Source organism: Electrophorus electricus, chromosome 19 (genome assembly GCF_013358815.1).
Source record: "Electrophorus electricus isolate fEleEle1 chromosome 19, fEleEle1.pri, whole genome shotgun sequence".
Lineage (NCBI taxonomy): Eukaryota > Metazoa > Chordata > Actinopteri > Gymnotiformes > Gymnotidae > Electrophorus > Electrophorus electricus.
The window spans coordinates 8155556-8183055 of record NC_049553.1 but is presented as its reverse complement, the minus strand read 5'-3'; the positions used below and the strand labels follow the sequence as shown (position 1 = coordinate 8183055).

At 42.6% G+C, this 27500-nt stretch overlaps 1 protein-coding gene across 2 annotated transcripts in view; it reads right to left on the bottom strand.

Moving 5' to 3' along the window:
• Positions 1-21359, bottom strand: part of pcxb (pyruvate carboxylase b) — a 136807-nt gene extending 115448 nt beyond the window's left edge. Inside the window, exons 1-7 of one of the 2 annotated variants that reach the window (XM_035519670.1) lie at positions 21133-21359; positions 15955-16097; positions 15639-15823; positions 14514-14679; positions 14231-14376; positions 13527-13644; positions 12945-13096 (exon numbers count right to left, since the gene is read on the bottom strand). In XM_035519670.1, coding sequence (XP_035375563.1) covers positions 12945-13096; positions 13527-13644; positions 14231-14376; positions 14514-14679; positions 15639-15823; positions 15955-16096 — 909 coding nt within the window. In that variant the 5' untranslated portion in view covers position 16097; positions 21133-21359. Of the gene's footprint in view, positions 1-12944; positions 13097-13526; positions 13645-14230; positions 14377-14513; positions 14680-15638; positions 15824-15954; positions 16098-19474; positions 19507-21132 lie in introns of those variants that run through there. The other variant, XM_035519671.1, reaches the window with a different exon arrangement.
• Between the last annotated feature and the right edge of the window lie 6141 nt (positions 21360-27500).

Sequence of the window (27500 nt, the reverse complement as noted above, 5' to 3'; positions counted from 1 at the left end):
CTTGATGTAATGGTGGATACTGCAGTAACACAAAGACTTGAGGGAAACTCTATATGCGTGCGCACGCAGGCAGGCGCAGAGTAATCTGAACGTTTCTCAGCTGTTTACACTATAACTCAGCCAGCCAGTGTAGTCCCAGGTGTTAACTTCTCCTGCAATTCCAGCAGCATGACAGAGAGAGAAGATAGTTGCAGGAGAAACGGGGGAGCCAAAGAAGACTGAGGGAGAATGAGTGAAAGACTGCTTAGAAGGTGCTGATTGACAATGAATGAAACACAATAAGGTGTGCGAGTGAGTGTGAGTGAGTGAAAGTGAGAGAGTGACAGTGAGAGAGTCATTGCAACACTCCCCAAACCCATGTTTAAGACTCTCAGGGCAGAGCAACAGTATCCATGGCAACAGTGCCTATGAAATAAAATAAAATATGTGCTCCATGATGACAGTCTTATTACACTGTGTAATTGTGTCTCCTCTGTATCTTCCTCTGCCTCATCTTCCTCTTTAGTTCTTCTCCAGGAGGTCCTTTAATCTACCTCAGCCTTTCCACACACAAAAGTCTAGTCTGTCACCATGTCTCTCTGTCTCGCTCTGTCTCTCTCCCCCATAAAAACAGGTTTTTATGAATTCCTCTGTCACTCTTTCCTGGCATCTCTCTCTCTCTCTCTCTCTCTCTCTCTCTCTCTCTCCCTCTTAATGAAGGAACTCTGATGATCAAATGGAGGCAGAGACACACCGAAAACACATCAGAGGAAAAGGCATCTAAGAATACGATGCTCACATCTTGTTCAGTCTTTCCAAACGCATCCAATCTTCTACACGAGCACTGATCTGTAAACCTAACCTCTCTCCTTCATTCCTGTCTGAGGCAGGCGGAAGCCTCCACCTCATTGGGAGGTGTGGCGTGTGGCTGCGTCTCTTTCAGCCATCAGTCAGGACTGTGTGCTTGGGGGGAGAGTGCATGCTGGGCACCTGCCCCACCATCCCACTGACCTGTCAGTGCCCTGGGCTCTTGCAGGCTTCCAGGTAGCACCACATGGCACGGCTGAGCTTCGCCTTAGAGCAGTATATATGGCTATACATACATACATACATGCATGCACACACACACACACACGCACACACACACACGCACTCACGCACTCACACACACGCACGCACTCACGCACACACACATGCACTCACACACACATGCACACTCACGCACACTCACGCACTCACTCACACACGCACGCACACTCACGCACTCACACACGCATGCACACGCACACACTCACGCACTCACACACGCACGCACTCACACACACGCGCACGCACTCACACACACACGCACTCACACACACACGCACTCACACACACACGCACTCACACACACACGCACTCACACACACGCACTCACACACACGCACTCACACACACGCACTCACACACACACGCACACGCACACGCACACGCACACGCACACGCACACAAATATAGAGTTTTAAACATGTTTTATGTGCTGAGATTACACCCAGATCTTTGTTTAAAAATTGAAGGCAGAGAAAAACTGGAGAATCGGCATGGCAGGCAATGACAGGGTGGCCTGTCATCAGCTCCATCATTAAGGCAAAGTGCTGGGTACAGCTAGTACACAGCTGTGCACATTTCCCCCATTGCTATAGGAAGCCTTGCAGGCTCCTTCACTGTCACATCCACTGTGGCATATATGGCTTTTCATTTTTGTCTGGTAATTTGTTTGTTTTTGTTTTCTTCAACTAAACGTCTGTTCAGCAAATCCAAACATTTGCCTCTGGTTAGTTGCATATTGACCAAATGTTTTTGCTTAAGGTGTGCCGTTCAGTGTGATTTTATGAGAAATCTCTGCCAGCATGTATGGACTCACATGTGCAGTTGCCATATGCGTTTATATAATGGGATTGTATATCTGTTATGCAGGCGAATGGCAGTGCAGCTAAATGCATCACAATAAAGACGTGGGACTATTTATAGACTCCCATCACAATAAAGACGTGGGACTATTTATAGACACCCATCACAATAATGAAGCAGGACTATAGACTCCCGTCAGAATAAAGACACGGGACTATTTATAGACTCCCATCACAATAAAGACGTGGGACTATTTATAGACACCCATCACAATAAAGACGTGGGACTATTTATAGACTCCCATCACAATAAAGACGTGGGACTATTTATAGACTCCCATCACAATAAAGACGTGGGACTATTTATAGACTCCCATCACAATAAAGACGTGGGACTATTTATAGACTCCCATCACAATAAAGACGTGGGACTATTTATAGACACCCATCACAATAATGAAGCAGGACTATAGACTCCCATCAGAATAAAGACACGGGACTATTTATAGACTCCCATCACAATAAAGACGTGGGACTATTTATAGACACCCATCACAATAAAGACGTGGGACTATTTATAGACACCCATCACAATAATGAAGCAGGACTATAGACTCCCATCACAATAAAGACACGGGACTATTTATAGACTCCCATCACAATAAAGACGTGGGACTATTTATAGACACCCATCACAATAATGAAGCAGGACTATAGACTCCCATCACAATAAAGACGTGGGACTATTTATAGAGACCCATCACAATAAAGACATGGGACTATTTATAGACTCCCATCACAATAAAGATGTGGGACTATTTATAGACACCCATCACAATAATGAAGCAGGACTATAGACTCCCATCACAATAAAGACGTGGGACTATTTATAGACTCCCATCACAATAAAGACGTGGGACTATTTATAGACTCCCATCACAATAAAGACGTGGGACTATTTATAGACACCCATCACAATAAAGACACGGGACTATTTATAGACACCCATCACAATAATGACACGGGACTATTTATAGACACATGACGCAATAATGACACAGGACTATTTATAGACACGACGCAATAATGACATGGGACTATTTATAGACACATGACGCAATAATGACACGGGACTATTTATAGACACATGACACAATAATGACACGGGACTATTTATAGACACATGACACAATAATGACGCGGGACTATTTATAGACACCCATCACAATAAAGACGTGGGACTATTTATAGACACCCATCACAATAATGACACGGGACTATTTATAGACACATGACGCAATAATGACACGGGACTATTTATAGACACATGACGCAATAATGACACGGGACTATTTATAGACACATGACACAATAATGACGCGGGACTATTTATAGACTCCCATCACAATAATGAAGCAGGACTATAGACTCCCATCACAATAAAGACACGGGACTATTTATAGACACCCATCACAATAATGACACGGGACTATTTATAGACACATGACGCAATAATGACACGGGACTATTTATAGACAGACCACAATAATGACATGGGACTATTTATAGACACATGACACAATAATGACGCGGGACTATTTATAGACACCCGACACAATAAAGAGGCGGGACTATTTATAGAAATATGACAATAATGACACGGGACCATTTATAGACATATGACACAATAATGACACGGGACTATTAGTAGACATGTCACAATAATGATGTGAGACTATAGACACATGACACAATGACGTGGGACTATTTATAGACAGACCACAATAATGACGTGGGACTATTTATAGACAGACCACAATAATGACACGGGACTATTTATAGACACATGACACAATAATTACGCGGGACTATTTATAGACAGACCACAATAATGACACGGGACTATTTATAGACACATGACGCAATAATGACACAGGACTATTTATAGACAGACCACAATAATGACGCAGGACTATTTATAGACAGACCACAATAATGACGCGGGACTATTTATAGACAGACCACAATAATGACGCGGGACTATTTATAGACAGACCACAATAATGACGCAGGACTATTTATAGACAGACCACAATAATGGCGCGGGACTATTTATAGACACACGTAACATTAATGATGCGGGATTATTTATAAACATGTCACAATAATGACGCGGGACTATTTATAGACACATGACGCAATAATGATGCAGGACTATATATAGACACATGACACAATGATGCAGAACTATTTATAGTCACATGACACAATAATGTCTATAAATAGTCCCATGCCATTATTGTGATGGGTTTCTAAAAATAGCATATACTATATATTATGCAGTTCCCCCAGTGCTTTTCATAATTTAAAATTACAAAATTGAAAAAAAAAATCCCCATCTTACTTACTAAATTAATCAGTTTGAAAATAAAAAACAATGTCTACAATGGGATTAGAGATTAGAGGACAAGCAGGGAAGGTAAGTGAGCCAATATCAGCTAGACTGATATAGTACTGAAGGATCCGGAACGATCGAAAAGACGAACACGTGGGAATAACAGCAACCCTAACAACTGCCCCCCAAAATGGCAGGAGGATTCTGGAGCAAGTTTAATCACTGGAGACAGCGCGGCTCCCAGCCCTCCCTGCTGACGCACACATACTGTTTTAGCAATTTAATGTTGTCAACACAGTGACCAATCAGGTCAGGTGGGTGGGGTCAAGCCACTGAATTGAATGAAAGTGAGAAGCCTGACCTGCAGAGAGACATGCAGGCAGACAAATGACCAGAGCTGGCCGAGATGATGTTTGATTGCTACCTCACACGTCCAATAAACCAGGCCCCGACCATGGGACTCTAGCCAGTCACCATGGCAACCATTCATGATGGCTGGTTGGGGCAGGCGAGGATGAGTATCTGTCCAACTCTGAAAGAGACACACGGTTACACGCACGGTACAAACACACACACACACACACACACACACACACACACCTGTAGAGCTCCGGTGAGCGTGTTAACGGAACATTCTCAGAAAGACGGTGGCAACAGCTGCTAGAAAGTATTGGTCTCTCACGAGCTCTCCCTCTCATCTCAAAAAAGGCAAAGTCTCATCACTCTGACAGAACGAGGGAGTGAAGAAGTGAATTTGGCTCAGGAGGGGAATGAGGGGAATAAAGTAGGCCAGGGCCATGGCTGCCTGCTGCACAAACAAGCACCATACTCATCCTACTCATATCACTCGCACCAGCTGACACGGACTAGGGCTATGGGAGGTGTGTGTGTGTGTGTGTGTGTGTGTGTGCGCGTGTGTGCGTGCGTGTGTGCGTGCGTGCGTGTGTGCGTGCGTGTGTGTGTGTGAGAGAGAGAGAGATACTGCAAAAGAAAGAGTGACAGACTACAATGGGAAACACTGGGTCATTAGTTCCCATTCATCACTTAAATTTTGCCCTGTAGGTGTGAGAGACTATTGCCTTTTCTGTTTGGCTAAAGAATTGATCCTAAGCATTATTTCTGTGGTATGAGAATGTGGTTCATTTGCAATGTGTGAAATTGTGAAAATGTGTCCAAGTCTGTGCGTGCGGGCATGTGTGTGTGCATATGGAATTATCATGCTAGTATGTCAGCTCAGTTTAAATACCATTGCCTGTTTGGCCAAGATTTGGAAGTAATTTGTACAGTGCCCACTCCAGTGTGTGTGTGTGTGTGTGTGTGTGTGTGTGTGTGTGTGTGGTGTGTGTGTGTATGGTGTGTCTGAGTGAGAGAGAGAGAACAGAGAACATACACACAGCAGGACATTGAATAATGATTTTTAATGCTCTGGAGAGAGCAGAGGTAATCCATGAGCAGACAATGACAGGATCAGGTTAGCTAAGGATCGTGTTAGAGCTTTAGATCTTGATTTGGTTCTTCCTTAAATCCCACTACAGAAATGACCCACAGGTTCAGCTTTCTGTATGACCAACCACCTCTAAGCTATAAGCTAATTGCTTGTAGTTACACATTCACTGCCTTGCCAATAAACCCATCTGCAATTTAAATCTGTTTTTGAGGAAAGAAGGATGGTTGGCAGAAACCGAGAGAGAGAGAGAGAGAAAAGGGGGGGGGGAAATCACTGAAGATTCGAACATACTAGTTCTGTCATACGCGGCCATATCAGATAAACTCCAGCCCAGACACACACACACACACACACACATACACAGAGCCACTAATAAACTTGCAATAGGAGCAGAAATATATTTGATTAGATTCTGAGCCAAGTAGGGTTTCAGTGCTCCTAGCATGCCTGTTTGTGCACCAATGCCACCCACATGTGAATATCTTATGTTTGATTAGAGAGCCATCTATTATGCATTAAATATCTATGTATTATGCATCAGTCTCTGACACAATTACAGATGATTAAGTGCTTCAGAACGTGCTATGAATCTATAGAGCATGTTCGTGGGGTGGTAGTGGGAGACTGCTACAACATCTGTACTTAAAAACACTGCACCTCTCTGGATCTTTTTTTTTTTTATGTCATTACACATTTTTGGCACCAAAGAGACAAATATTCCCACAGCTTTTCAGCTTGGCACATAGAGGGCAGTAGCAGGTCATCGTGTGGAGAGCAAGATGCCCACCAGCACCAAGGCCGCAGAGGCAGTGGGTGAACACTCACACCAGCTGCAGGACGCACGCCACGCGCTGCCCATTAAAGCAGAGCAGAACATCACCACAGGGGACTCGCAGCCCGTGGTGATGGCATGTGAGCTCTCAACACAGCCTTTCTACAGACACCACCGCAGATGCCCTTCTCGTCGGGAGGGAACGTCTCGCAATAATGTCTCGCAGTTTACCTATGCAGGTGTGAACTCCGCTCAGTTTAACCTGGAGCTGGGAATGCTGGGAACCGTGAAATCCTGCCCCTCTTTAGGGACGTGGAAGGACACCTGGGGTCTTCTGTCAGTGTGGTTTCAAACAGCACCTGCATGCTTGTTAAATCACAGCTGCGGAGGAGAGGTGGCCAGTTAGTAGCGACATCAGGTGAGTTAAATCTGCCAATCCCGTCTCTCGTGATCCTTTTAATTCTGCTCCGTTCCACATTGTTCCTCTGTTTCTTCGGGGAGTTAATAAGTGCATTTAGCATTTTAGTGAGGGTGACGGGGGCAGAGGATGGCCCGGAGGAAGGAGGGAGAGAGGGAACCAGGGCAGAGAGAGAGAGAAGGAGAGAGGGAGGAAGAGTTGAAATGAGGTAGCACTGACCCAAGAAGGTCTCTCGCCTTCTAATAATAGGGTCAGATTTTCAAGCCTCCCAGACAACAGGCAGGATTTCAGTGATGACTCATGGCTTTTCTGGTGAAGAGGGACACAAACTGGCAGATTGTGAGCAGATTCTGGCAGAACGTATACAGGGCTGTACAAGCAGATATGTAGGCTGTGATAGTAGGTGAGTGTCACTGAGAGACCTGCTCAATAATCAGTCAGTCGAGAAACAAAAAATCAGAAAGTGCCTTTTCTGTGAGTGTGTGTGTGTAGGCATGCTCACACACATGTATTTGTATGTTCCAGAGAACATTTGTCATGGCAGTCTACTGTAAGCAGTTCAGTCTCGGCCACGTCGGTCACCAGTCATCTTTAGTCTTATGCACGGAGCGTAATTTTCCTGGACTAGCGCTGCGTTTGTGTTTCGTTTTGACACCATAAGAACGCCCTTCATCTACACGTCCTTCACAGTTTCCTCTTCTCTCTCATTCATCTCTTCTCTGTTCATTCCCTTCTTTCCTTTCATCCTGTCAGCAGACTTCATGCTCTTCACTTGCTATTCCTTGATCTTGTTCACCCTATCCCTCACTATATCTCTGGATTTGGTCTTTTCACTCTTTTCTCAAACAAAGATGGTGTGGTTTAGGTTTCCTGCAACTCCTACTCTCATTTTCCAATGATAAGAACAAATTGCGCTCTTTCTCTCTCAGTGGCAGTGATGCTTGAAATTTCATCTTTCTCCCTCTCATGCATACTCACTCACACGCAGATTTTTACATCATCAACAAGCAGTCTACAGTATATTACTGACCTTCAAATCAACATGGGGCAAACGCACACAGTTCTGGAGCCAAACAATGCGAAGGTTGAAGTTATAGGTGTGTCAATTTTAGTTTTATCGGATAAAATCACCGGTAGTGAATCAGCCCACAGGAAAGTCAAGCATTCATTGGTTTGAGCTCTGCAACGGCAAACCCAAAGGGCTCCAACTGTTAAACAGGCTGCCACAGAGGAGCGGAAGGGGAGGAGTGGACGACAGAACCCAGACAGCAGAATTAATGAAATATTAGAGGAGAGTGTGAGGGACAGAGACAGAGAACGTACGGACAGTTGTAGGCAAAGTGAGCGCTAGCTGGCCCACAATGGCTTGTGCTCAGTTAAATGAGCCAACACAGAAACGTCATGGCAGAACTAGCCTCCCCCTCAACCATCACTCTTTTCAGTCTTTCTCCTCCTTTCTTTTTCTCTTTCTCTCCACTTTCTGTCCCCCCCCTTCCCTCCTCTCTCTCAAATTTAAATTCATTTATTGTCATGAATATTCATTAACAACCGGTGCCAAAGCAATGAACATTAAAACATTAAAAAGTGGTAAAAGTGTGTGTATATATATATATATATATATATATATATATATAAATGAAAGTGGTAAAAGTGTGTGTATATGTATATATATATATATATATATATATATATATATATATATATACTATATATTAAAAAAAAAAATATATATATATATATATATATATATATATATATATATATATATATAAATGAAAGTGGTAAAAGTGTGTGTATATGTATATATATATATATATAAATGAAAGTGGTAAAAGTGTGTGTATATATATATATATATATAAATAAATGAAAGTGGTAAAAGTGTGTGTATATATATATATATATAAATGAAAGTGGTAAAAGTGTGTGTATATATATATATATATATAAAAAAAAAAATATATATATATATATATATATATATATATATATATATATATATATAAATGAAAGTGGTAAAAGTGTGTGTATATGTATATAATATATATATAAATGAAAGTGGTAAAAGTGTGTGTATATATATATATATATATAAATAAATGAAAGTGGTAAAAGTGTGTGTATATATATATATATATAAATGAAAGTGGTAAAAGTGTGTATATATATATATATATATATATAAATGAAAGTGGTAAAAGTGTGTGTATATATATATATATATAAATGAAAGTGGTAAAAGTGTGTGTATATGTATATATATATAAATGAAAAGTGGTAAAAGTGTGTGTATATATATATATATATATAAATGAAAGTGGTAAAAGTGTGTGTATATATATATATATATATATATAAATGAAAGTGGTAAAAGTGTGTGTATATATATATATATATATATAAATGAAAGTGGTAAAAGTGTGTGTATATATATATATATATAAATGAAAGTGGTAAAAGTGTGTGTATATGTATATATATATAAATGAAAGTGGTAAAAGTGTGTGTATATATATATATATATAAATGAAAGTGGTAAAAGTGTGTGTATATGTATATAAAAATTCTGTGTGTGTATCATCAGGTGTATTGAAGTATATATATATATTCAAGTTTGGTTTATTTGTCACATACATAGTCATACACAGTATAACTCGTCGTGAAATGGTTGAAATAAGACAAGCTCCTATTAGCAGAGGATGGTTTTTTGATCCATCGACCTTTGTGTTATGGGCCCAGCACGCTTCCGCTGCACCACTCTGCTATAATATATATATATATATATATATATATATGTGATTAGGTTAAGATAGGGTTTGCTTGTTTTCTCTAGCGTGGCAGGTTAGAAAAATATTGGTAAACATATTGTGCTCATATTTTAACACATTCTGCCATTTCTCATGTGTAACATATTTGAATTCCTTATTATCTCCCTCTCCTCTCTCCCTCAGTTGCACCTGATCCTCTGAAAAATCTCTCCTCTTCCCACTCTTCCTCTAACAACCCATTCTCTCTCGCCGTCTCCCACCCCTCCCTGCAGTTCCCTTCCTCCCTTTACCGCCATCCGTTCATCCATCCATCCACCCATCTATCCATCTTTCCACTGATCCACACTACAGCTCCTGTTGCCGCTCATCCATGGCGATGATTGAAGTCACTCTCAGCACGTAGTCCAGTGACCACAGGGCTCGCACGCACGCACGCACGCCACCATGCTACCGCTATGGCTGCACAAAGTCTTCGTATTGTAGCACATACAGTTTCATTAAAGCTATTCTAAGGTTTCACGCATGTTCATTAACTCCTCATTACGCCCCTTACCATTGTGGCATTGGGTGTAGAAGTTTTCATTAAGCCTCACGGACAGGTTATAAACAAAAAAGCTTGCACAAACAAAAGTGCTTGGGTATGCACACAACATAGCGACATGGTGCATAATATAGTATCAGAATCATTTTCAGCTTAGTTAATTGTTTTAAATTTGGTTAATTTGCCAGCTGAAGTACAAATATTCTGTTAAAATGTTGTAAACTGATTTTAAATATTGTTCTATTTACTGACGAACACAAAATACACACAGATTCTGAAAATATGTAGATTTAATAGTGTATTATTTGTTATGCTCCAATGATATTTCCTGAAATTTGTCACAATTTGAATTTCTCTCATGTGGCGCACACACACACACACACACACACACACACACACACACTCGTGCACTTACACCTTCTCTTCAACCACAGGTATCAGAGCAATGACGTAGGGAAGCGTCATTATTCCTGCACGGTGGTCAAGGTCACGTAGTCCGACGTCATGGCAGGGGCGAGAGGATACAACGTGCGTGATGCGGCTATCGCTCAGCTTTCGCCACTGACTGGCACACGAGATAACTGCCGCTAAAACATTCCTGTACACACCAGATAATGAAGAAAAATGACGATGGAGTGTTGAGAATAAGGCAAAAGAATTAGGGCGGGATGGGCCTAGATATCCGGCCTGAAGAGACTAATGATTTGCGCTGTTAGCTACTAATGCGGGAGGAGTGATCTTCGCTCATCATTAAACGTTTATCCCTGTATGTATTCTAGTTTACAATGAAGGGATGTCAAACCATTTAACGTTTATCCCTATATGTATTCTAGTTTACAGTGAAGGGATGGCCGTTGGGACACACCCGATAACATTTTCGACACATTTTAATAAATACTTCAAGTTCCCGACCAGATGACGGTAGGGTCATCGACGTCGGTACCGCCACCTGCTGGCAAAAAAGTCGCACTGCAGTCTGACGGTTCCCTGTCAACATGTTAAACCGTCATCTTGCCAAGTTTCATCAACGGATAAAAATGGAAAAATATATCCATCCTGTCTTTTCCCCTGCCCCTCCATCCTTCCCATCATCCCCAACCCCCACACCACTCCGTGCCTGTCAACATCACTAATGTTAGTTTAAAGGACGACACATACAAATTTCAGTCTCATATGAGAGAATGACTTATCAAAGCTGACAGCTCAGACTTTACTAGCAGATGGGAATTGGTAACGGTGATTGTGGAGAAAACAAGCAAACTATGCTCACACACACACACACACCACACACCACACACACACACACACACACACACACACACAGACAGAGAGAGAGATTTAGACACACTTCTGGACATTACTGAGTGTTAGCAGTCTGTGACAGTGGGATTACAGATCTCTGAGATGGACTCACCTCACAGTGATTACAAGTGTGTGTGTGTGTGTGTGTGTGTGTTTGTATGTGTGTGGCAGCAGTTTTGACGGGGCACACAGATCAACAGGTTAATCCCTAAAAAGAGAAGATTTTCCCAGGATGCAGCAGGAGGGATTTTCCCTTCAATTTGCCCTCCTGAGCAGCTAAATGTCAATTTCCTCACCCTCTCAAATCCTTCATCCACAGGGACATTATGACACCCGACATAAGACTTTAAACCTCTTAACATTATTGTTTCAGGTTAATGTAGTACTAACTGCATTGTTCTTCATAAGCAAGTGAAATATTGTACAGCAGAACTAAGCTAGAGATATTATTGCAGACCTGCAAAACCCAGCAGTCACTGGGGAGAAAAGCCATTTTAAGCCACTACAAGACTTCACAGTTGTTAAGAAAACATTGAATTAGGCTTCACAAAATAACTGAGCTAGAGAGTGTATGAGGATTCAAACATGTGATTCCAGGATGAGGAATAATATCTTATTACATTTGCAAAACAAGACATTTCCCTGTGCTACAAATTACACAGCCGAGCAGCGTCACAAACACGTGCACGTAGGTGCGTACGCACTCACACGCTCACACAGAAAAGCCATTTGTCACTCTCAGCCCCCCCCCCCCGCCTTACCTGCATCTCAAATCTTTTTTATAAAATCCCACAATATAAAGAAAACAGCGAGGTCAAAAGAATGGAAACCACAACCCATTTTCGTAGGTTTACAAAGTAAGATGTCAAAGCACAGTTTGCGGGAGAACGGGGCCACTGAAGAGGGAGAAAGAGATGGAGCGACGGCGAGAAAGGGGGAGCGACGGCGAGAAAGGGGGAGCGACGGCGAGAAAGGGGGAGCGACGGCGAGAAAGGGGGCGCGACGGCGAGAAAGGGGGAGCGACGGCGAGAAAGGGGGAGCTAAATAGAAAAAAAAAAGGCAGCGAGAGAAAGGGAGGAAAGAGGAGATGGAGAGAATGTGAGTGGTAGGAAGAGACTGACAGAGAGGGAGGGAGAGAGAGAGAAAGTCAGAGAAAGAGACCTAGATGATGATGATGATGATGATGATGACGACGGTGCTGCTGGAGTTCATAAATCAGCGATTCCTCCCATCTGCCTTCAGCAGTGTTTAGCAGCAAGCGATAACTAAGACCCCGGGACTTCATCTCAGTCTGTACAGGGAAAACGCAGCAGGCCACAGTGGCACAAGCCCATCCTCACTCTCACACGGCATGCAAGCTACCGGGCTCCGGCCTCGGACAGCAGGTGGGAACTACACGGCGTGCGTACGTGGGCGTGTGCGCAGGCGTGTACCTTCTTTGCCAGGCTGACTGAGTCAGAGGTGAGCCTGTCTCGGAGATGAGGGTGAAGCTGTGCAGCAGGGGCAATCTCCACTACCTTCTGGTGCCGCCTCTGAATGGAGCAGTCTCTCTCATACAAATGAATGACATTTCCGTACTTATCACCTGAGAAAGCGGGAGCGAAAGACAGAGACACCCAGCGTGAGTGTGTTTACAAACACGTGAATGTTACACGGACAGCGTTTCTCTTCTCCAGGTATACTGTTATTTTCTCAGGTCTGGATTAATTGGTACACAGATATCTCACCCTGGTCACAAGATATTAGGATGCAGGAAGAGTAGCTTAAACTGAGCCAGTTGGTTTATTTCTTTTGCACGCCTTTCATTGACACGCTTTTATTCTTTCTTAACAAGCAATGCTTACTTCAGCTGTATCATATCGACTAAGCGCACAAAACCAGAGGAGCAAATCACGCCTAATGAGTGAAAATTCTCCAGCATGAGGGCTGGAAAACACGAGAGACAAGATAACAAATCATAGTAAGAGGAACACACACACACAGACATACATAAACACGCATCCACCTGAACGCACCTAGAATCTGCACTTCAATGTGCCGTGGTTTCTCGATGAACTTCTCCACGAACAGAGCACCATTTCCAAAGGCTGCTAGGGCTTCTGAGAATGCTCTCTGATAATTCTCCTCTAACTCCTGCAAATGCAATCATCAACATGACCAAACAAACCCAAAAGGATAAGCCATCTGCATTACACACCCACAAACTGAAATTTACAGCTCATACAGAGACACAGAGGTGCAAACACACATAGATCATATATAAACGCACACACACACACACACACACACACACACACACACACACACACACACACACACACTGCTACACACATTACTGTACAGCATAATCTCAAGTGTTTTTTTTAAAACACAAGATCCCACTATCAAACTACTGCGTGTGCAATGTAAAGTGTAATGTAAAGTGTCTGTGTGGACAGAAACTTAAAAATGAAAAAAACAAACAAAACAAAACAGCACAATATGTATAATACAATCATATTCTTGCTTATACTCATGTTAGTATAATTTAAATATTGATATAATGATGTTAACATTGTTACATAATCTGTGCACACACCTGTTATGAATTACAAAATCATTAGGCAATGAGAACTTAGATTATGTCTCATTATTTGACAAACAGTTTAGAATGATATCCTCATATTCTGAGCATGTTTTTCAGGTCATCACATTTCCATACACACGAACACACACACACCTCATACTCCCTAACCACCCGCATTCCACGCCCGCCTCCACCATATGCAGCTTTGAAAATGATGGGGAAGCCATAGGTGCTGGCGAACTCCCGGGCCTCCTGCAGAGAGGAGATGGGTGAATCTGTGCCCGGAACCACTGGAACACCTACACACACACACACATTCACATGCCCATGCATACAAAATGAAAACAGCCACACCGTTAGGTGGATTACCAGGAGATGAGCAGAAGAAAGGAGAAAGGATGGAGTAGGTTGGGGGCCTGCTCGGGGGACACCGTACCAGCTTGGATGGCCAGAGCGCGAGCCTCCACCTTGTCGCCCATCTTGCGCACCACCTCTGGGCTCGGGCCGATGAACCTCACCCCTGCTTCAGCACAGGCCTGCGCAAAGTCATGGCGCTCCGACAGGAAGCCGTAACCGGGATGGATGGCGTCGACGTTATTCTCCTACCAAAGAGAGACGGGGCGTCTGGACTGACAAACCGGCATAAAGGAACCGGACAGGGACCGGACAGACGACGGCCAGGAAGGGGACAGAATGTGGACACGGAGCAGACCAAAAGCAAAGAAAAAAGAAGGAACAGATAGAAGGGTCGCAGGAACGGAAAACAGAAAAAGAGAACGTGAGAGGAAGTGGAGGCAGTCGGCTCTGATCAACTGGAGAGTTGGACAGCAAATAGGAATTTTATTAAACTTCCAATCAGAAGGTAATGGCGGGCAGGCTCTCTACTGGCTTGTTGTGTGTTCCACATGCTAATGACGATGGCTCTGGAGGAAGGTACCTATTGCACTGCTCTTACACAAAATTGCTGGCTGGATTTCTTATGCCAGAATCTGTTTATGGGGGAAGGGAGAGTTTGTGCTTGGTGTTTGTGTGTGTGTGTGTGTGTGTGTGTGTGTGTGCGTGCGCATGTGTATGTATATATGAGAGGGAAAGAGTGTCTGTGGGCATGTTATTGATATGGTCATGGCTACACTCCCAGTGTGACAGATGAGCTGTCTACAGTATAAATGAGAGGGAGACCACTGAGTGCCCAATTTGGCTGCCACGTCTGGAGGAAAATGCCATCTGGAGGACAGACCACGCCCTTTTCCACTGACCGCACCTCTAAAGGAGGATTTTTCAATTCCGTATCTGCTCTTTTTCTCTTTTTCTCCGGCACGTCCCTGTGCTGTGAAGATCGGGTCTGATTTAGCGTGCCACCGCTATGAACGCTTGGCCCACGAAAGCAAGACAGACGCAGAGAAACAAAGTCAAAGCAGATGGGATAACAGGCAGCGAGACGGACAAGCAGGGAGGAAAACAGATTGGGATGGGGCACAAGCAGAAGGGCACAAAGCAGGCAGACACCCGGGACGTCTCCAGACAGAGCAGCGCTCCCCTGCACACAGAGCAGCGCTCTGACCTTGGCCACTTTGATGATGTCAGGGATGTGAAGGTAGGCAGCGACAGGGGGCAGGCCCTTGCCGATGAGGTAGGCCTCGTCCGCCTTCTGCCTGTGCATCTGTCCCGTGTCCTGCTCCGAGTACACGGCAACCGTCCGGATCCCGAGCTCCGTGCACGCCCGGAACACCCGGATCGCTATCTCGCCTGCGCACGGTGGGGAAAACGTGGGGTAATGCAATAGGAATTGTCCTGCCCCTTTGACATGATCATGATTACTAGCACTTAAAGAGAAAAGACCTGACTGGCACGCTGACGGGTGTGACCAATGGCCTTACCTCTGTTGGCTACCATGACCTTTTTGATTGGCCGATACTCAAGGCCCTGTGGCAAGGTGTGCGCAGAGCGTGAGAGTAGGTAGGCCCTCTGGATGGCCAGCATGCCCAATCCATGCCTCACCCCTCCTAAAAGCAGTAACATCCTGAGAGAGAGAGAGAGAGAGAGAGAGAGAGAGAGAGAGAGAGAGAGAGAGAGAGGAGGGAAGAAGGGAGAGAAATAGAGAGAGAGAGAGAGAGAGAGAGAGAGGGGAGGGAAGAAGGGAGAGAGAGAGACAGAGAGAGAGAGAGAGAGAGAGAGAAATGAGGCGATTGGTCATAACAAATTGTCTTCTTCGAATTCATCCTTCAATAAAGACAGAATAAGAAACAGAATGAAAGATAAAACTAAATGATGTGAGAGAATGGACACGCTTCAAAATCTATGGACCCAGGCCTGGACAACATTACTTCTATAAATTCTCAGGACTGAACCAATGAGCCACTGAAATTTTATGACAACAGTTAGGCGCTCCGATATTCTCCTGTTTACCTCCATACTGTTTTAGACTGTTCACAGTCACGTCCCTCATTGCCTCACAAATCTGTAACGATAGTTTTGTGGGCTAGTGCTGCCACCTTATGGACATAGGCAGTACTACAATATACAAAGAAAATGAGATTTTCTTCACTAACATAGAAAATATGAAAACGTTGCACTTCTCCAAAACAAATGCACCATCAATTGCATATGTAATTCAAAGTAATTTAACATTTTACCGAACATAAAAATGTATAACAACAGTAAAACGTCCTAGTTTTAATTTACAGGAAACACTAATTAACTAATTAATGACCTTTACTCTAGCAAAAGAGTAAAGGAGTAAACAGAGTAAACGTATTACTCACTCACCTGGATAAATGCTTCTATCTAGTAGCGATTGTCTACGGGAACACACATTAGCCAAGCAAGCCTCAGGCCAGATAGATACTAATACAACCTAACCAGCAAATCAAATATGCAAATATGTGAAACTCCCGCCCCACCCCACCTCCCCAGGCTTTATTTGGTCATTTGAACCCAGACAGATGAGTAGTTGTGACAATGCAAAATTCCTAAGTCTCCCACACACACACACGCGCGCGCACACGCACACACGCACGTACGCGCACAGCCTATTTCAAAGCCTGTCAGAGCGTGCCGGCTTCGCTCCTGCCGAGCACCTAATGTGACTGATGGAGCTCTAGACTTGTCTGGGCACAGTCATGTAGCATATCATATTAGCTTTCCATCAGAGACCTGTCAGAAAAGACCCAACTATATTCTTGCCCTCAGTACTTTTTAAAACAGCTGCCCATGTGTGTAAGAAGGGGCAGAGTATATAAAACAAGCCCTACCCCGTCTTGTTTATTGTCCCCCAGTCAGTGCAGTTCCATGCTCCACAGAAGGGACGCCTCTGTACTGTGAGACAGGATGACAATACATGGTGCTGCCGACTGAAAAGTTGTAGGTTTATGTTGTGCTATCACTTCACATTATCCATAAACACTGAAGAGCAATGTTAGAAGTGAAGTGTTAAAATCTTATAACTACTTGAGCAGTGTCAGAGATGTAGTGATTAGACCGGTCATACCTCCCAACCTTTAGTTTTCAAACATAAGAAGATTTTGCAAACATAAGCAGGAGCAGCTGCTGTAAGAGACGCCCAAAGGATCAAACAGCCAGCGTCACCCAACCAGATGAAACAGGGTGCTGGCGTAGTGCATCAGCTATGACTCTGAATGTCAAGTGGTTTTCCTCTGTTGACCAGACAGCTTTTAGCATGTTACCTTCAGGCAAGAGAACCCAACAAATACACCAGGAAAGTTAATCCTAAATAAAGAAGAATTTTTGTGTTCTGAGATGCCAGAGTTCCATTTCCTGTCCGCATTTCCTTCTCTTTATAAGTTCTAAAATATATTGATACCTTGTGGTGTAGTCTATAATTGCAAGTTAATGGCATGTAATTTGACTAAGGGCAGGTATCTTGCAGTTGGACTCGAAGCCTGCACAAGGATACGCCATAGAGGTGTCATTAAACTTTAAGAATATTGTACAGGAAAATAATATGCACATTTAAATATGTCCATCTTTGGCTAACATATCCAGACGGTCTTATATTACCCAAGTGATCTACCGGTTGGATGTTCTGCTTTCAGTGTTTCTAATTCACATTCTACTCACTGGTGTTGAATTGCTAGTCTTTGCACTGTGTGAGTCAGAATGTCTTTTCTAACATATAATTTTTTTAAAGCAATTCTAGTGCCAAAGTTTGAAAAAGGGTTAGAGTGCATGCACTAGATGTACTGGGGGAATGTAAACACAGCCTCACACACACACTTTCACAGCTGCTACAATCGATCTGTCCTACACACCCCCGTCAAGCAGTTTACGTCATTATCTGTGAACTCGATTGGTGAATGGCGTATGACTGATGTGTGCTTGTGTGTGAATAATGGCTCCAGCCTATCTTTATCTGAGCACCTTATCTCAGCCAGGCCTTAGGCAACAGTAGTCACGTCTCAGCGGCCAAAGAAATATGTGATAATGCATCTAAAATATCACTGATCAATACAGAGGTGCACACATACTCTAACAATCTAAGACAGTTTCTAAGACAGTCAGGCCTATCCTGCATGGGCTAACCAATTCTGCTGATTAATATATGATACAAAGAAACAAGCCTCATACCAGACTTTGGAAAGAGTGAGGCACTGATGAATGTAGTTGGTGTTGTTATGGTTATTATGGTTGCATGTGCTTCTGATGTGGGAACATGTTGGAACTACCATCAAATTATCACCCAAAAATACACTTCTGCCCCCTCTTACCCACTATCATTTCAGCAGTCCTCAAGACTGTTGGAAGAGAGAGTTCATAACTGGGAACCGTATAAGGGTCACTGAGTTACTAGGTCTGTGACTTTCAAACAGAACTTTGAACTTTTTGCTCAAAGGGTGATTGTGAAAACACCATTTCTTTAACAAGACCTGTCAACATGGACTCCCAAACTCACGTACACAGGGTATCTGGCTGCAGTGATCCCAATATTCGGAAATAAAGCTTCCATATAATCCTGAAGTATATCATGTTGATTCTTAGAGGACAGGTTTTTCATACACAGATTAAGCAAGATATTAAGGATTTGTGGCCTAATCTACAGTACTGCCTAGGCTACCTGGGATGCTGAGTAAGTGCATAAATAACGAATTCTCTAAGAGAGAGTTCTCTCATACACCATTTAAGCCTATTTATATATGTAAATTTTATATTTAATAAGCCTCACGGGCAAAAGCTCCCCGATAGGAAGAAGTAATACACATATCTGACTAACCTTTCCTAACAGGAGGGCAATTGACCTGTTATCTACAGTAATTGTTCTTTCCAAATGGGGAAAATGACTACCTTCTAACTTCGTTACCCTCCCACTCTCCCAGAGGTACAAGCTAAAAACTACCCCCAGCACCGAAGTCTGCAATAACCCTCCACCTCCCACCATTTTACCTTATCCTGCTGTCTGCACTCTGTCCTCTCTCTTTCCGTCTGAGTTGCTACCCCTTCACTGTTTGTCCATTCCTCTGACACGCGAATGCACACCTGGACCTTATGTCCTCGTCAGGTGCAAACACGGCTCCATTAGGGCGCATAGGAGTCACCCAGGCAGTTTGTAGTTTGTTGAGTTGACAACAGAGTGCTAACACGTTAGCGTTAGCCTCATAAGTCAATATGGACACAGCTGGGACACAGCTGTCAAATTAGCTGTGGATGGTGTGCAATTGGCTCAGTGGCTTTTAAGGAAGACGCTCCACAATGATGATACTGGTAGCATATGTCAGCAATTCTAATTTGCACGCTAAAGGGAAGCTCTTCTTTCAAAATGCTTGAACTGCTTGCTTGAAATTAACCTAATTCTTCAGATGACTAAGTCAACTAGTTTTTCCCGTTGCAGTAACCCCCCAGCAAGGTGAAAGGAACAGCCACTGTAACAGGTATTGCCTCTTTAACGTGTCACGAGACTTCTGCGCCGTCACACACTTGCGAGGTCACACTAAAGAAATATCTGCCCATGACTATATCACTGAAAAATAAAGATTTCACATCATTTAGAAATATATAATGATAAAGCCTGCTCAAAGAGCTTGGGATTAATACAGAGATTAACTTTACAGACTACAAAATAAAACTGAGAATCCACACTAATAAACCAGCACATCAGTACTGCCAGGCCATGTGACCCTATCTGATACACCGAATAGGCGTGCGAGTAAAGAAAGTATCTGCAGAGCAAGCACAGATGCAGCGTGCTGTTGTATTGGCTGGCACAGCTTGGCACGGGTTATCCAAGGGTTCTGAGGGTTCAGAGACAACAAAGTGTTTTTGTTTTTGAAACTCTTGTGTCTTGTAAAGATTAATCAGGAGCGAGCTCTGAACTCTGTACATAGTTGTTATTGTTTTTTCTTAATATCACACCGCAGACACTGAGAATCACTAACAGTTCTTCTTCCAGTCAGTAATTTTAATCACAAAATGGTGTTCTTTGTTCTATAACTCATGAACGGCCACCTATATACGTGTCTGTGCGTGCCATATATGCACATTGCAAAAGTTCATGTGCCAAACGAGATGGAGTCAAAGGTCTTTAAGTGTTCAGAAAGTCCAGACTTCCCATGCGTAGGCACACACACACACAGACACTATACGGAAACAAAAACATGAAACGTTCTCATGCCTGTCCTGGTCCCAAACGTGCATGCATACATTCAGCATGCAGGTACACACACACACATACTGACACAGACACACATGCACACACACACACACAGAGCACCTCGAGGCATGGTACATCAACTCCATAACAAACCAAACTTAAAAAGTTCAGACTTAAAGTCATGCAAACAAACACGTCGCTAGTACAGACAACAAACTCTGATAGCCTGCTGATCTAAAGCTCCATGATCAATACAAACATATTCACTCACAATTCAAAGCAACACATGCCAAGTTCCACATCTCACATGCCATCACATAAATTTAATATGCTTCCAGCCTAAACTGGTCCTGAAACATAACCGCACACATACTCACACACACACACACACACACACACACACACACACACACACACACACACACACACACACACACACACACAGAATGCTCACCTGAAGTCTGTTGGTCCCTCTGAGGGTGAAGCTAGACAGAAAGAGGTGCTTCTCAGGATGTAAACAAATGAATGAGGCGGTAAGAGTTGCTCTGATCCTGATAGCCAGCACTTTGAGAAGAGCCAGGGGAGTGTGACCTGTAGGTGAAGTCACTGTAGAGACAGAGGACATACACTTCGCACAGACACACACTTACACACAGAGGAAGTCTTGCTCTGTGTGTGTTGCATCAGCTTTTGCTGTGAGTGAACGCCACACCGTGCTGAGTCCAAGCGGAAGGGTTATGCTCTCTTTCCAAGCTTTCATTTCCATGCTTCTGATTTTGCAATACAAACTCAACCCCATTCATGCCGACCAATCACAGGCAGCCTGACTCTAACAGCAAAGAGCGGCAGGTTTAAAGAGAGATACAGAGAGGCGGGGGGGGGGGGGGGGGGGTTGCGCAACATTTAGAGCATGTACCAATGTGGCAGAGAGGAATAATGAATCATGGGTCTTTGCTGGGTGGATGTTCATCTATATACAAAATGTTGAGAAGTAGTAACAGTAAATGGCTTTGAGAGGTCTGAACGAGACCAAAGAGCATTATAGTCTAGGCATGCATCCTGGCCATGGGCTATGTCATAGAGAAGCTATACAGGGAATGTGGCACAAGGAATACTCAGGCACAGGCTTGGGAAAGGAGTAATAGTGAACATATAATAGTTCATGATTTTCATAGTGCCACAGTCCACATGAATCTGGTGGTGTTTCCAAAGTACATAAAACTCGTATCATTGGTAAGGCATTTCAGGTAATGTATATTACTCACAGCGTACCTAAGGGCCCAACCAAAATGGCATTCATAGCCAGGTAAAAATGTAACCATTTTGCACCAATATGTAAACAGTGAAGGTTAGCATCATATAGTGAATACAGTGAACACCTAGATACTGTCGCCTCCTGCACTGTCAGCTCATTGGAGATTTTCTGTAAAAGTATACTATTACATCACACCTAGGCCAAAGGTCAAAGGAGAATGGGTTCAGTAGTAAATGTCTTATATTGCAACGAGGACGAGTCGCGTAAAACAAAGACATAAGTTTATTAACACAACACAGAATCATAGCACGCAGACTATGAGGATTAAACACCGGGAATCGTAACATGTAAACGATAGACTTTTATACACGTTTACTAATGACACAACGAAGAGCAGGTATGGCGCACACGGAGGGCGTGGCCACACGGACAAACATACACACACACACACCACACACACACACACACACACACACACACACACACACACACAACACACACACACACGGGGAGACGTTTGGTAGGAGGGGCCGTACCGTGACAATTACTAAGACATGAGCATACAGACACATACACTGAAAAGGACCTAAGTAGCAAACCAGCATGTGAATTAAAAATACTGAACTAAAGTTTCGGGAGGAATGCTGACCTCCTCGTATTCAAAGAAGATTCGAAATGTGATAAACAGAGAATGATCTAAAAGGAATGATCTATAGGGAATGATCTAGAGTCATAATTACAGCTTTGAAATTTGTTTTTGTTTTTTTGGAAACAGTGGACTTAAATGCCCTCCTGTCTTATCTTATCACTTTGCTAAGCACTTGAGACATTCAATATGTTATCTTCATGGATATACATTACAAATTTATGTAAATAAACCTCTTTCACTGAGGTACTAAATGTACATTTTCCTCTCATCACAAGCCTTAATAACAGAGACGATTACACGAAGTTGTATTCTAAATTAATGAAATTCTGCGTCACGCCTTCCTCTCCTGTCAGTGGGGTTTCTTGTAGACTAACCCGGCACGGCTTCATTTGCCTAATCAAATCCACACCCCTCTGTGCCTCTGCCAGCAGTGTGTGTGCTTGAGAAAACACTGCACGCCATACCTGCAGAACGAAGACAGTGAGTCTGGTATAAACCGGAGTATCTTGCATGTGTGAGGCTGTCTTACCGTGGCTATGAATGTACTCAGCAATTGTTTTATCATTGCCTGATAGCTAGCGAAAGCAAACCTGATTGTGACCAGAAAATGCAAGCTGGTTAATCAATGAAATTAAACAATAAAGTAATAATGTCGTTTATATCAATAATTAAAGTAACAATGTCATTTATAATAATAATTAATAATCACTAAATGAAAGTGAATGCAGCTTTATTAAGGCTTTTCAAAGAATCGTGGTCAATGAAAAGTACACAACTCAAAACTCAGACAGACTGATACTCAAAACTCAGACAGACTGGGATTCTCAAAACAGACAGATTGGGATTCTCAAAATATAGACAGACTGGGATACTCAAAACTCAGACAGACTGGGATACTCAAAACACAGACAGACTAGGATACTCAAAACACAGACAGACTGGGATACTCAAAACACAGACAGACTGGGATTCTCAAAAAACAGACAGACTGCGATTCCCAAAACACAGACAGACTGGGCTACTCAAAACTCAGACAGACTGGGATACTCAAAACACAGACAGACTGCGATTCTCAAAACACAGACTGGGATACTCAAAACACAGACAGACTGGGATACTCAAAACACAGACAGACTGGGCTACTCAAAACTCAGACAGACTGGGATACTCAAAACACAGACAGACTGGGATACTCAAAACTCAGACAGACTGGACTACTCAAAACACAGACAGACTAGGATACTCAAAACTCAGACAGACTGGGCTACCAAAGGCAAACCAGACTCAGGCTAACAGCAGAAAAACAGCAGAACCACAGAGGATGATGAAAACAAGAACATGGCTGAGTAAATAACAGTAAAACTATTCAACAAGAGCAAGGCTTTGTAAGACACATGGGAAAAAGGCCACAACTACATACTGTACGAACAGACTGTAATCATGTCAACTACAAGATACAGGGGTGGGGGTGGGGGGTGGACCCTGGAACAGGAGGGACCTGATGGTACACTCTGGGGCAGGAGGCAATGAGAATGAGCGGTGGGAGCGGGGGCGAAACCAGACGGCACCCTCTGGAACACCAGGTGGCATGTCTGCTGTGGGGCACCAAGAGCCAGGGGTCAGCACACAAGAGACACTGAGGTCACCAGAGCAGGAAGTACAGAGGCCCAGGGAGCAGATCCAGCCAAGCAGGAGCCACTCGAAGGAGCAGAGAGCAAAGACAGAGAGCACTGGAACTGGGATAAGGAGGAGGTGTTGGGTGTCAGGGACTCCTGCATTATAGCGGAGGGCACCACATCTGACGTCCTACTGCCAATAGAAAGGCTCCCATAGTTTGTTGGTCTAGTCTAATTACATCCTTACAAATGGACCCAGTCCTGTGTTTAGCTGAACCGGACCAAAGCTATCTGTCAGTGTAACACAAGCCGGTCAACAAGCTAAGTTATATTTAAATCCTTATTTTATAGCTAATGTTAGCTAGCTGGAACAGTGTTCATGACAGACAAGCCTGGTAGGGGGGACCAACATGGTCTCTACACCAGTCATTCTCTGGTCCAACTCCAGTGGACTCTAGCCAGGTAGATGGCCCACCCCACTTGAAGTCGTCAGTGTTATCACTACAGCGTACCGCTATCTTAAAGATTATGGTTTGGAATGGAGCACTTCAAAACCTATTCTTTAATTAATAATTCACAAAACAAAACTACACAGATAAGATAAAAGATTAAGACAGAACAACTGCTCATAGGTAACAAGTTAAAAAGTTTGCATTTGGTCATGTCATATTGTAATTTGAGCAGTTTTCTGACTATTTATCCTACCTTGTAAAAATGTCCTATTATAGTGCATAGAACAGTTAAAAAGGGCAGGCTTAGAGAACCTGGAAAATCCAAAGGAACCCACTGTATTTGTAAAATACACTTGAAGAAGGAAAGCTGGGTTAATATTACAAATACAAAAAATATGCAAATCTTCAGTAATTCTGATTTGTACATCTAAAAAAAATGCATGTAAAAGAATAAGGGGACACTTTTTTACATGGTCCTTTATAAATGATCAGTAAACTCTCAACAGAGTATCTGTAATATTGTCATGAATGAAAATACAGTGAAAAACAACTGAATTCTTCAGATTGTTGCAGCATTTGTTGCTAGTCCTCTTTGATTGTATTTAAAGTTCAAGTGATTTCTTCCTCTGATGGTTAATTTCAGCAGTTTTTAATGTATGACCTAAAGGCACATGAGGAGTGGTACAATTTACCTCTGTAGTCCAGCACAATACGTAATAACATCCTGTGCAAAATTCTTAGGTTCCCAAGAAAATTGTGTTTAGAACTATTTCTCTGGACATTAAGCCTATTTACAAGCTTCTTCTTTTGACTTTAGCTGTTAGGAATCATTGCATGATCCCATATATCTTTAGGTTACTAAAGGAAACTCTTCTTAGCCATGTGTATGCAACAATTTCTTGATTCACAACCAAAAAAGGTCAACTGGGACCTTGTGACTCAATCTTGAATACGTTCAAAAGTAATCGAGCTGAAATTTCAATTTTTGTACTGCTCAAAGATAACTCAGAGGCATAAATCTGAATGGTACACTGCAGATCTCCATGTCCAGATAATGTCTCAACACTGTACACAGTAGTAATTGTTTTCAGCAGTTCATTACAATTGCAAATGAGGCCAAACATTTACATACACATAAGTCAAAGACATTCAAACTCGATTTTCCACATTCTATGCATCTCATGTTGCCATTTGGGTAAGTCAATTACATTTACATTTACATTTATGGCATTTAGCAGATGCTCTTATCCAGAGCGACTTAGAAAAGTGAAAAATTTTTTATTAGGGCTATTAAATTCAAATAAGAGCAAAGAGAATCCAAAAAACAAAATGGAACCACAAGCAATCAACTGTATGCAAATATAAAAATATTGGGGCCACACAGACACTGCGTCATCCAAAACGGAATGACACAATAATAAACGATTATAAACTGCATTATTTAAAATAACATTACATAATCTTTTTAAAATACCCCATGATGTATACATAAGACAGACTACATTGTAACTGTCACTGTCCGTTGTAACTATTAGCGTGCCATGTTACCGTAGGAAGGACTGGAAGGGTTACTTCAAAAATGTATTGTTACGGATTAATGATTGCCTAATAAATGTATCTGTAACCTGATCCAAAGGATTACAATATTAATCGGAATGCTTTTAGACTACTTTAACTCATTCATTGCCAAAGGGTTTCAGAACACAGATTCATGAACAGCTCAACAGATGTGTGAAAGGAGTCAGTAAAAACAGCGTCTGCTCCCCCAGTAGTCCAGCAAGGCCGTTTGCTAAAACAAAGACGTCGCGAAGACGCATGAGCATTTTCGCAATAAAAGTGAGGATTTGCCCCATTGATCCACAGAGTTGATCCCATTTTCTTAACAGCTAATTCAATTAATAAAATGTAATATCTCAAAATATTGTGTGTATGTGTATTAAACCCTTATTCCACTTTATCCTTGCACGGTGATGCAGGCCTACGCAGACATGGGCGCAGATGACTGCATATGGGTGCAGTCAAATATTTCATATGTAATTCTTGATTTTACTTTAGTTTTTAATGTACAAGGACTGCGGTCAGTGTTCACTCAGCTCGGAGTTTCAAAGCTAGTTGTCGTTGGCATATTAGCATCGCAATTAGCCTCTAACCGCTAGCCTTGTTAGCTATACTGTCTATAATCTTACGATGCATGAACAGTGTTACTTACTGTTAATATATCTGTTCAAATCTTAGTTTATGTGCTATGACGTGAACCACTGTGGGTTGTTTTCACACTACTTTGTGTGAATGTGCATCTGTACTCAGCATGCAAAGTCTCGTATTGGGTCCTTGACTGGCTAGAACATGTGACATAAAGACCCAAAATTCTTGAAGTATGTCGTGGTATTTGACCTTTTGTACATGAAGTACGAGTGACTTTAGTGTAAAAGCTAGGTTTCTCAATCAAATATGTAAAGATTTCTGGCCCCGATTGAGCTTATAGAATTTATACAGTCCTGAAAATGAAGTAGATTCATTCTTCATTCTGAGGCCTTTATTTTTGAAGGACCTTTTAATACAGGTATATGTGCGTAACCATGGTGTAAATACTGAAGTGAAACAATGCTTTGACACATATTGACATCTTTTATTAATTTATTTAGCTGTTAGAGAAATTGTATCACCACTGTGGACGGAACAAATCTCCATTTCCGATGCCGAAATGCGTGCGCAACTTTCTGGCGATGTTGCCCGTGTATTGAGTTGTACTCGGTTGAGAAGTGGTTAAATAAATAAAAGACCCCAAACGCACCCATGGTAGGAACATGCTGCTGGAAAAAAGAGGGTTTGGGGAATTCTTACGGGATC